This window comes from Electrona antarctica (genome assembly GCF_951216825.1).
Source record: "Electrona antarctica genome assembly, contig: scaffold_78, whole genome shotgun sequence".
Lineage (NCBI taxonomy): Eukaryota > Metazoa > Chordata > Actinopteri > Myctophiformes > Myctophidae > Electrona > Electrona antarctica.
The window spans coordinates 635,001-647,729 of NW_027637964.1; the positions used below are offsets into that span (position 1 = coordinate 635,001).

The 12,729-nt window shown below is 45.4% G+C and overlaps 1 protein-coding gene across 1 annotated transcript in view; it reads left to right on the forward strand.

Annotated features, from left to right (window-relative positions):
• The window catches only part of LOC306918507 (E3 ubiquitin-protein ligase BRE1A-like), a gene marked incomplete at its 3' end in the record, with an annotated part of 58,675 nt that overhangs the window by 10,502 nt on the left and 35,444 nt on the right, over nucleotides 1–12,729 (forward strand). The window contains exons 7-8 of the mRNA XM_079531408.1: nucleotides 2,028–2,134; nucleotides 7,928–8,074. Coding sequence (XP_079387534.1) covers nucleotides 2,028–2,134; nucleotides 7,928–8,074 — 254 coding nt within the window. The remainder of the gene's footprint in view (nucleotides 1–2,027; nucleotides 2,135–7,927; nucleotides 8,075–12,729) is intronic.

Genomic DNA, 12,729 nt, shown 5'->3' on the forward strand with positions numbered 1-12,729 from the left:
TCAAAGAGAATGGATCCAGTTTTTCCCAGGTGTAAAGATAGTTTGTTATCAGCGAGCCAGGTGCAGATTCTACCGAGTTCAGAGTTCAGAGCTGAGGGCCTTTTCAACCTGCTGAATGTGAAGGGGGGGGACAACACAGTCTGGCAGCCCCCTATAGTACCCCCCTATAGGGGGCACTGTAGTACCCCCTATAGTACCCCCCTATAGGGGGCACTGTAGTACCCCCTATAGTACCCCCCTATAGGGGGCACTGTAGTACCCCCCTATAGGGGGCACTGTAGTACCCCCCTATAGGGGGCACTGTAGTACCCCCTATAGTACCCCCCTATAGGGGGCACTGTAGTACCCCCTATAGTACCCCCCTATAGGGGGCACTGTAGTACCCCCTATAGTACCCCCCTATAGGGGGCACTGTAGTACCCCCCTATAGGGGGCACTGTAGTACCCCCTTCACATTCAGTAGATCCTGTGATCTTTTGTGGCCAGATGTAATTTCCTGGGGTCTAGTAGGACTATAGACAGTAAATAATAAAAAAATACATTGCTATAAAATTGTGTAAGAAAATACATATTTAGCCCCATGTTCGAATGCCCCGCCCCCCTGTCAAAAACAGCTAAAATCGCTAAAACGAAAGAAAGCAGCAAATAAAAAAAAATGAACACTCATCTTTTACCTTCTCTGATAACAACCTAAAACATGAACCTTGGTTGCAAAAAACTAAATCTGCTATTTTCAATGGCTAAAGTCTGCTGCGCTTTGGGAGAACAGAAACTAGGTTAATAATAATAAATAATACAACTTTATTTGTATAGCACCTTTCATGACATGAAATGCAGCTCAAAGTGCTTTACAGAGCAATGGAGAAAAAATAAAATAAAAGCAAGGCATAAACATTAAAAAAACAAGAGCAGTAATGCAATACAGTGAGGCCATGAATTATAACAAAAAAATTAAAAGATCAATTAAAAGCAAGAGTGTAGAATTGAGTCTTGAGCTGCGCTTTAAAAATGTCTACAGAGGCTGCCTGTCGAAGGTACAGTGGGAGTTTGTTCCACGCCGTCGGCCCGTAGAAGCAAAAAGCTGCTTCCCCGTATTTTTTAGTTGCCATTATTTTAGGCAAAGCGAGCAGGCCAGCAGTGGAAGACCTTAGGGGGCAGTTTGGGACATATTTTGGCAGGCAGTCATGTAGGTAGGAAGGTTTGGGACATATTTAGACAGGCAGTCATGTACGTAGGAAGGTTTGGGACATATTTAGACAGACAGTCATGTAGGTAGGAAGGTTTGGGACATATTTAGACAGACAGTCATGTAGGTAGGAAGGTTTGGGACATATTTAGGCAGGCGGTCATGTAGGTAGGAAGGTTTGGGACATATTTAGACAGACAGTCATGTAGGTAGGAAGGTTTGGGACATATTTAGACAGACAGTCATGTAGGTAGGAAGGTTTGGGACATATTTAGGCAGGCAGTCATGTAGGTAGGAAGGTTTGGGACATATTTAGACAGACAGTCATGTAGGTAGGAAGGTTTGGGACATATTTAGACAGACAGTCATGTAGGTAGGAAGGTTTGGGACATATTTAGACAGACAGTCATGTAGGTAGGAAGGTGCGAGACCATTGAGAGCTTTATAAACAAGTAAAATAATTTTAAAATCAATCCTAAAAACAACCGGAAGCCAGTGCAGTGAAACTAAAACTGGAGTAATGTGTTCTCTCATCTTAGTTCTAGTTAAAACTCTGGCTGCTGCATTTTGGACAAGTTGTAATCTGTCGTTGTTTTCTTAGGCAGTCCAGAACAAAGTGCATTGCACCTTTAGGTGTTCCATTATCGTGGTTTAAGCACGGCTAGAAAGCTTTTTAAACCAATCAGATTGCTTCCTCGAAACGACCTGTTGTAAAATCAATGATAAAAATGATATAAAACACGATACCAACCAATGGTATTATTGGAGGGGAGATACGATTTAGCAGTGTGGCAGCTCGGCCAATGAGAAGCTTTAGAATGTGGTCCTGTCTCTTTAACAGTGTGGCAGACCGCCTCCCAGCTCAACGCTCTGCTGACCAATGAGAACGAGCGACTGCGTCAGCTGAACGATGACCTCAAGCAGAAGCACGGTCACATGACCAACGAGGTAATGATGTCATCAGAGAGACGGTCACGTGACCAACGAGGTAATGATGTCATCAGAGAGACGGTCACGTGACCAACGAGGTAATGATGTCATCAGAGAGACGGTCACGTGACCAACGAGGTAATGATGTCATCAGAGAGACGGTCACGTGACCAACGAGGTAATGATGTCATCAGAGAGACGGTCACGTGACCAACGAGGTAATGATGTCATCAGAGAGACGGTCACGTGACCAACGAGGTAATGATGTCATCAGAGAGACGGTCACGTGACCAACGAGGTAATGATGTCATCAGAGAGACGGTCACGTGACCAACGAGGTAATGATGTCATCAGAGAGACGGTCACGTGACCAACGAGGTAATGATGTCATCAGAGAGACGGTCACGTGACCAACGAGGTAATGATGTCATCAGAGAGACGGTCACGTGACCAACGAGGTAATGATGTCATCAGAGAGACGGTCACGTGACCAACGAGGTAATGATGTCATCAGAGAGACGGTCACGTGACCAACGAGGTAATGATGTCATCAGAGAGACGGTCACGTGACCAACGAGGTAATGATGTCATCAGAGAGACGGTCACGTGACCAACGAGGTAATGATGTCATCAGAGAGACGGTCACGTGACCAACGAGGTAATGATGTCATCAGAGAGACGGTTACGTGACCAACGAGGTAATGATGTCATCAGAGAGACGGTCACGTGACCAACGAGGTAATGATGTCATCAGAGAGACGGTCACGTGACCAACGAGGTAATGATGTCATCAGAGAGACGGTCACGTGACCAACGAGGTAATGATGTCATCAGAGAGACGGTCACGTGACCAACGAGGTAATGATGTCGCTATCCTTTTATAACTATGCCAGTGGTTCCCAAAGTGGGGTCCGGGGACCCCCAGGGGTCCTCGAGGGAGTTCCAGGGGGTCCCCAGCTAAATGATAGTTAGGAACCAAATGGACCCTTATGGGTCTGTAACTCTGAGAGTGTAACACATGGAACCAAATGGACCCTTATGGGTCTGTAACTCTGAGAGTGTAACACATGGAACCAAATGGACCCTTATGGGTCTGTAACTCTGAGAGTGTAACACATGGAACCAAATGGACCCTTATGGGTCTGTAACTCTGAGTGTAACACATGGAACCAAATGGACCCTTATGGGTCTGTAACTCTGAGTGTAACACATGGAACCAAATGGACCCTTATGGGTCTGTAACTCTGAGTGTAACACATGGAACCAAATGGACCCTTATGGGTCTGTAACTCTGAGTGTAACACATGGAACCAAATAGACCCTTATGGGTCTGTAACTCTGAGTGTAACACATGGAACCAAATGGACCCTTATGGGTCTGTAACTCTGAGTGTAACACATGGAACCAAATGGACCCTTATGGGTCTGTAACTCTGAGTGTAACACATGGAACCAAATGGACCCTTATGGGTCTGTAACTCTGAGTGTAACACATGGAACCAAATGGACCCTTATGGGTCTGTAACTCTGAGAGTGTAACACATGGAACCAAATGGACCCTTATGGGTCTGTAACTCTGAGAGTTTTACAATATAAATTGGTGTCTCAGAGATATAAATGCCATTAAACGGGGGTCCGTAGACTAACGCATGTCAAACTGGGGGTCCTTGAAATTAAACGTGTTGATTTAAATGTTGATTTAAAAGACCCCCATCTGGAAATAGGTTGTTCCAGGGACCCCCATCTGGAAATAGGTTGTTCCAGGGACCCCTCCCCCAGAAGCAAAGATTTGAGTTTAAAACATTCGCTCTGAAATAATATATATATTCAAAGATTTGCGCCACATTTTCACGATTTAAAAAAAAATAGCAGACCTACAAGCTCTGCTATTTTTCAACAGCTAAAGTATAACATAATGCTTTAAGGTGTTCCCGCCCAGAATGGGTTAAAGTCGAGCCCTGCAGTAATCATTAGATATGAGTATTTGATTAATTAGGGATGGAACTCGTTAATCTTTATTGATAACGATCACCTTATCGATCACCTTATCGATCACCTTATCGATCTATCACCTTATCGATCACCTTATCGATCACCTTATCGATCAGGCTTATCGATCACCTTATCGATCACCTTATCGATCACCTTATCGATCAGGCTTATCGATCACCTTATCGATCACCTTATCGATCTATCACCTTATCGATCACCTTATCGATCACCTTATCGATCTATCACCTTATCGATCACCTTATCGATCACCTTATCGATCTATCACCTTATCGATCACCTTATCGATCACCTTATCGATCACCTTATCGATCACCTTATCGATCACCTTATCGATCACCTTATCGATCACCTTATCGATCACCTTATCGATCACCTTATCGATCAGGCTTATCGATCAGGCTTATCGATCACCTTATCGATCACCTTATCGATCACCTTATCGATCACCTTATCGATCACCTTATCGATCACCTTATCGATCAGGCTTATCGATCACCTTATCGATCACCTTATCGATCACCTTATCGATCACCTTATCGATCACCTTATCGATCACCTTATCGATCAGGCTTATCGAGCCGGGTTTTCTTATCGAGCATTTTCTATTATTTTGTGGAAAGACGAGAGACGACAATACATTCTGAACAGAACCAGTACCTTTTACTAGACCAGTGGTTCTCAACCTGTGGTACGCGTACCACCGCTAAAACTAGACCAGTGGTTCTCAACCTGTGGTACGCGTACCACCTTTTACTAGACCAGTGGTTCTCAACCTGTGGTACGCGTACCACCGCTAAAACTAGACCAGTGGTTCTCAACCTGTGGTACGCGTACCACCGCTAAAACTAGACCAGTGGTTCTCAACCTGTGGTACGCGTACCACCGCTAAAACTAGACCAGTGGTTCTCAACCTGTGGTACGCGTACCACCGCTAAAACTAGACCAGTGGTTCTCAACCTGTGGTACGCGTACCACCGCTAAAACTAGACCAGTGGTTCTCAACCTGTGGTACGCGTACCACCGCTAAAACTAGACCAGTGGTTCTCAACCGGTGGTACGCGTACCACCGCTAAAACTAGACCAGTGGTTCTCAACCTGTGGTACGCGTACCACCGCTAAAACTAGACCAGTGGTTCTCAACCGGTGGTACGCGTACCACCGCTAAAACTAGACCAGTGGTTCTCAACCTGTGGTACGCGTACCACCGGTAAAACTAGACCAGTGGTTCTCAACCTGTGGTACGCGTACCACCGGTAAAACTAGACCAGTGGTTCTCAACCTGTGGTACGCGTACCACCGCTAAAACTAGACCAGTGGTTCTCAACCTGTGGTACGCGTACCACCGGTAAAACTAGACCAGTGGTTCTCAACCTGTGGTACGTGTACCACCGCTAAAACTAGACCAGTGGTTCTCAACCTGTGGTACGCGTACCACCGCTAAAACTAGACCAGTGGTTCTCAACCTGTGGTACGCGTACCACCGCTAAAACTAGACCAGTGGTTCTCAACCTGTGGTACGCGTACCACCGCTAAAACTAGACCAGTGGTTCTCAACCTGTGGTACGCGTACCACCGCTAAAACTAGACCAGTGGTTCTCAACCTGTGGTACGCGTACCACCGGTAAAACTAGACCAGTGGTTCTCAACCTGTGGTACGCGTACCACCGCTAAAACTAGACCAGTGGTTCTCAACCTGTGGTACGCGTACCACCGGTAAAACTAGACCAGTGGTTCTCAACCTGTGGTACGCGTACCACCGCTAAAACTAGACCAGTGGTTCTCAACCTGTGGTACGCGTACCACCGGTAAAACTAGACCAGTGGTTCTCAACCTGTGGTACGCGTACCACCGGTAAAACTAGACCAGTGGTTCTCAACCTGTGGTACGCGTACCACCGCTAAAACTAGACCAGTGGTTCTCAACCTGTGGTACGCGTACCACCGCTAAAACTAGACCAGTGGTTCTCAACCTGTGGTACGCGTACCACCGGTAAAACTAGACCAGTGGTTCTCAACCTGTGGTACGCGTACCACCGCTAAAACTAGACCAGTGGTTCTCAACCTGTGGTACGCGTACCACCGGTAAAACTAGACCAGTGGTTCTCAACCTGTGGTACGCGTACCACCGCTAAAACTAGACCAGTGGTTCTCAACCTGTGGTACGCGTACCACCGGTAAAAAAAACAAAACATATATATATATATATATAATAAAACTAAGGCTGTCAAAGTTAACGCGTTAATCGTGTGTTAACGCAAAGTCCTTTTAGCGGCGTTAATTTAATTAACGCGTGATGAAGTTTGACAGAACGGTTGAGAGACGCATGCATGTGAATGCAGGCATAGCCCCCCCTCTCTCATTCCCCCTCTCCGTCAGACAGCCTGTGAATGCAGGCATAGCCCCCCCTCTCTCATTCCCCCTCTCCGTCAGACAGCCTGTGAATGCAGGCATAGCCCCCCTCTCTCTCATTCCCCCTCTCCGTCAGACAGCCTGTGCGGCCGGGGTGCGGAGTGTACTAGTGTGGGAGCTGTCGTCAGCTAGGCTGAATGCCTCCGTTGGGCTCGTTATTAATTAATTTGCTCCACGATGTGTTAGACCAGAAGCTCTTTGAAGTGGGCATTGGGCAAAAGCAAAACTCTGGCAGTTTTGGTTGACAAACATAGCAGTTAGTTGTGAAAGCTTGGTGCTACACAGACCATCAGGGCCGTGCAGAGAGCACTAGGGGGGCAGGGGCTCAAACTCCAAAAAAGGGCACATGTGTGGGCGGTGGTCTTTTTGTGGAGTCCTTCCCTTGTGCCATTTCATGTCATTGGACAGTAAAATAAGCAATATGTTCTCATTAGTCTGAAACTAAAACTGACTGATGGCAGATTAAAAGATAATTCATTATGATAGTGGCATTTATCATTACTTGTCAAATGTTCGTCTTGAAGGGCCAATGGCACTTATTGGCCCCCCACACAAGCCCTTATTGGCCTCCCACATAAGCCCTTATTTGCCCCCCACACAAGCCCTTATTGGCCTCCCACATAAGCCCTTATTTGCCCCCCACACAAGCCCTTATTGGCCTCCCACATAAGCCCTTATTTGCCCCCCACACAAGCCCTTATTGGCCTCCCACATAAACCCTTGTTGGTCCCCCACACAAGCCCCTTATTGGCCTCCCACACAAGCCCTTATTGGCCTCCCACACAAGCCCTTATTGGCCTCCCACATAAGCCCTTGTTGGTCCCCCACACAAGCCCTTATTGGCCTCCCACACAAGCCCTTATTGGCCTCCCACACAAGCCCTTATTGGCCCCCCACACAAGCCCTTATTGGTCCCCCACACAAGCCCGTATTGGCCTCCCACACAAGCCCTTATTTGCCCCCCACACAAGCCCCTATTTGCCCCCCACACAAGCCCTTATTGCCCCCCCACACAAGCCCTTATTGGCCCCCCACACAAGCCCTTATTGGCCCCCCACACAAGCCCTTATTTGCCCCCCACATAAGCCCTTATTGGTCCCCCACACAAGCCCTTATTGGCCCCCCACAAGCCCTTATTGCCCCCCCCCCACATGTATGTGTGTGCGTGTGCGTGTGTGCGTGTGTGTGTGTGTGTGTGTGTGTGTGTGTGTGTGTGTGTGTGTGTGTGTGTGTGTGTGTGTGTGTGTGTGTGTGTGTGTGTGTGTGTGTGTGTGTGTGTGTGTGTGTGTGTGTGTGTGTGTGTGAAAAATATATTTTAACATAAGTTATAATGGTGGTCATATTGTCATTATAGCATCAATAACTGCAAACCCGTGTGTGTGTGTGTGCAGTCCCGTCTCCTGACCCTAGGGGTCACTGCAGCAGAGACCAGGGTCAGTGAGCTCCAGGGGATGGTGGAGGAGCTCCAGTGGGACATGGAGAAGATCAGACGCCGAGAAAACCGTCTGAACGCCCACCTGACGGAGATACTGGAGAGGGTACGTTACTGTTATTATAACACCTGATGGAGACACTGGAGAGGGTACGTTACTGTTATTATAACACCTGATGGAGACACTGGAGAGGGTACGTTACTGTTATTATAACACCTGATGGAGATACTGGAGAGGGTACGTTACTGTTATTATAACACACCTGATGGAGACACTGGAGAGGGTACGTTACTGTTATTATAACACCTGATGGAGACACTGGAGAGGGTACGTTACTGTTATTATAACACCTGATGGAGACACTGGAGAGGGTACGTTACTGTTATTATAACACCTGATGGAGACACTGGAGAGGGTACGTTACTGTTATTATAACACACCTGATGGAGATACTAGAGAGGGTACGTTACTGTTATTATAACACACCTGATGGAGACACTGGAGAGGGTACGTTACTGTTATTATAACACACCTGATGGAGACACTGGAGAGGGTACGTTACTGTTATTATAACACCTGATGGAGACACTGGAGAGGGTACGTTACTGTTATTATAACACACCTGATGGAGATACTGGAGAGGGTACGTTACTGTTATTATAACACACCTGATGGAGATACTGGAGAGGGTACGTTACTGTTATTATAACACACCTGATGGAGACACTGGAGAGGGTACGTTACTGTTATTATAACACCTGATGGAGACACTGGAGAGGGTACGTTACTGTTATTATAACACCTGATGGAGATACTAGAGAGGGTACGTTACTGTTATTATAACACACCTGATGGAGATACTGGAGAGGGTACGTTACTGTTATTATAACACACCTGATGGAGACACTAGAGAGGGTACGTTACTGTTATTATAACACCTGATGGAGATACTGGAGAGGGTACGTTACTGTTATTATAACACCTGATGGAGACACTGGAGAGGGTACGTTACTGTTATTATAACACCTGCTGGAGACACTGGAGAGGGTACGTTACTGTTATTATAACACCTGATGGAGACACTGGAGAGGGTACGTTACTGTTATTATAACACACCTGATGGAGATACTGGAGAGGGTACGTTACTGTTATTATAACACCTGATGGAGATACTGGAGAGGGTACGTTACTGTTATTATAACACACCTGATGGAGATACTGGAGAGGGTACGTTACTGTTATTATAACACACCTGATGGAGACACTGGAGAGGGTACGTTACTGTTATTATAACACACCTGATGGAGATACTGGAGAGGGTACGTTACTGTTATTATAACACCTGATGGAGACACTGGAGAGGGTACGTTACTGTTATTATAACACCTGATGGAGATACTGGAGAGGGTACGTTACTGTTATTATAACACCTGATGGAGACACTGGAGAGGGTACGTTACTGTTATTATAACACACCTGATGGAGACACTGGAGAGGGTACGTTACTGTTATTATAACACCTGATGGAGACACTGGAGAGGGTACGTTACTGTTATTATAACACCTGATGGAGATACTGGAGAGGGTACGTTACTGTTATTATAACACCTGATGGAGATACTGGAGAGGGTACGTTACTGTTATTATAACACCTGATGGAGACACTGGAGAGGGTACGTTACTGTTATTATAACACCTGATGGAGACACTGGAGAGGGTACGTTACTGTTATTATAACACCTGATGGAGACACTGGAGAGGGTACGTTACTGTTATTATAACACCTGATGGAGACACTGGAGAGGGTACGTTACTGTTATTATAACACACCTGATGGAGATACTGGAGAGGGTACGTTACTGTTATTATAACACCTGATGGAGATACTGGAGAGGGTACGTTACTGTTATTATAACACCTGATGGAGATACTGGAGAGGGTACGTTACTGTTATTATAACACACCTGATGGAGACACTGGAGAGGGTACGTTACTGTTATTATAACACCTGATGGAGATACTGGAGAGGGTACGTTACTGTTATTATAACACCTGATGGAGATACTGGAGAGGGTACGTTACTGTTATTATAACACACCTGATGGAGACACTGGAGAGGGTATGTTACTGTTATTATAACACCTGATGGAGATACTGGAGAGGGTACGTTACTGTTATTATAACACCTGATGGAGATACTGGAGAGGGTACGTTACTGTTATTATAACACACCTGATGGAGACACTGGAGAGGGTACGTTACTGTTATTATAACACCTGATGGAGACACTGGAGAGGGTACGTTACTGTTATTATAACACCTGATGGAGACACTGGAGAGGGTACGTTACTGTTATTATAACACCTGATGGAGATACTGGAGAGGGTACGTTACTGTTATTATAACACACCTGATGGAGACACTGGAGAGGGTACGTTACTGTTATTATAACACACCTGATGGAGACACTGGAGAGGGTACGTTACTGTTATTATAACACCTGATGGAGACACTGGAGAGGGTACGTTACTGTTATTATAACACCTGATGGAGACACTGGAGAGGGTACGTTACTGTTATTATAACACACCTGATGGAGACACTGGAGAGGGTACGTTACTGTTATTATAACACCTGATGGAGACACTGGAGAGGGTACGTTACTGTTATTATAACACCTGATGGAGACACTGGAGAGGGTACGTTACTGTTATTATAACACCTGATGGAGATACTGGAGAGGGTACGTTACTGTTATTATAACACACCTGATGGAGATACTGGAGAGGGTACGTTACTGTTATTATAACACCTGATGGAGATACTGGAGAGGGTACGTTACTGTTATTATAACACCTGATGGAGACACTGCAGAGGGTACGTTACTGTTATTATAACACCTGATGGAGATACTGGAGAGGGTACGTTACTGTTATTATAACACCTGATGGAGACACTGGAGAGGGTACGTTACTGTTATTATAACACCTGATGGAGACACTGGAGAGGGTACGTTACTGTTATTATAACACCTGATGGAGACACTGGAGAGGGTACGTTACTGTTATTATAACACCTGATGGAGATACTGGAGAGGGTACGTTACTGTTATTATAACACCTGATGGAGATACTGGAGAGGGTACGTTACTGTTATTATAACACCTGATGGAGATACTGGAGAGGGTACGTTACTGTTATTATAACACCTGATGGAGACACTGGAGAGGGTACGTTACTGTTATTATAACACCTGATGGAGACACTGGAGAGGGTACGTTACTGTTATTATAACACCTGATGGAGATACTGGAGAGGGTACGTTACTGTTATTATAACACCTGATGGAGACACTGGAGAGGGTACGTTACTGTTATTATAACACCTGATGGAGACACTGGAGAGGGTACGTTACTGTTATTATAACACACCTGATGGAGATACTGGAGAGGGTACGTTACTGTTATTATAACACCTGATGGAGATACTGGAGAGGGTACGTTACTGTTATTATAACACCTGATGGAGATACTGGAGAGGGTACGTTACTGTTATTATAACACCTGATGGAGACACTGGAGAGGGTACGTTACTGTTATTATAACACCTGATGGAGATACTGGAGAGGGTACGTTACTGTTATTATAACACACCTGATGGAGACACTGGAGAGGGTACGTTACTGTTATTATAACACCTGATGGAGATACTGGAGAGGGTACGTTACTGTTATTATAACACCTGATGGAGATACTGGAGAGGGTACGTTACTGTTATTATAACACCTGATGGAGATACTGGAGAGGGTACGTTACTGTTATTATAACACCTGATGGAGACACTGGAGAGGGTACGTTACTGTTATTATAACACCTGATGGAGACACTGGAGAGGGTACGTTACTGTTATTATAACACACCTGATGGAGATACTGGAGAGGGTACGTTACTGTTATTATAACACCTGATGGAGATACTGGAGAGGGTACGTTACTGTTATTATAACACCTGATGGAGACACTGGAGAGGGTACGTTACTGTTATTATAACACCTGATGGAGACACTGGAGAGGGTACGTTACTGTTATTATAACACCTGATGGAGATACTGGAGAGGGTACGTTACTGTTATTATAACACACCTGATGGAGATACTGGAGAGGGTACGTTACTGTTATTATAACACACCTGATGGAGATACTGGAGAGGGTACGTTACTGTTATTATAACACCTGATGGAGATACTGGAGAGGGTACGTTACTGTTATTATAACACCTGATGGAGATACTGGAGAGGGTACGTTACTGTTATTATAACACACCTGATGGAGATACTGGAGAGGGTACGTTACTGTTATTATAACACCTGATGGAGACACTGGAGAGGGTACGTTACTGTTATTATAACACCTGATGGAGACACTGGAGAGGGTACGTTACTGTTATTATAACACCTGATGGAGACACTGGAGAGGGTACGTTACTGTTATTATAACACACCTGATGGAGATACTGGAGAGGGTACGTTACTGTTATTATAACACACCTGATGGAGACACTGGAGAGGGTACGTTACTGTTATTATAACACCTGATGGAGACACTGGAGAGGGTACGTTACTGTTATTATAACACACCTGATGGAGATACTGGAGAGGGTACGTTACTGTTATTATAACACCTGATGGAGACACTGGAGAGGGTACGTTACTGTTATTATAACACCTGATGGAGACACTGGAGAGGGTACGTTACTGTTATTA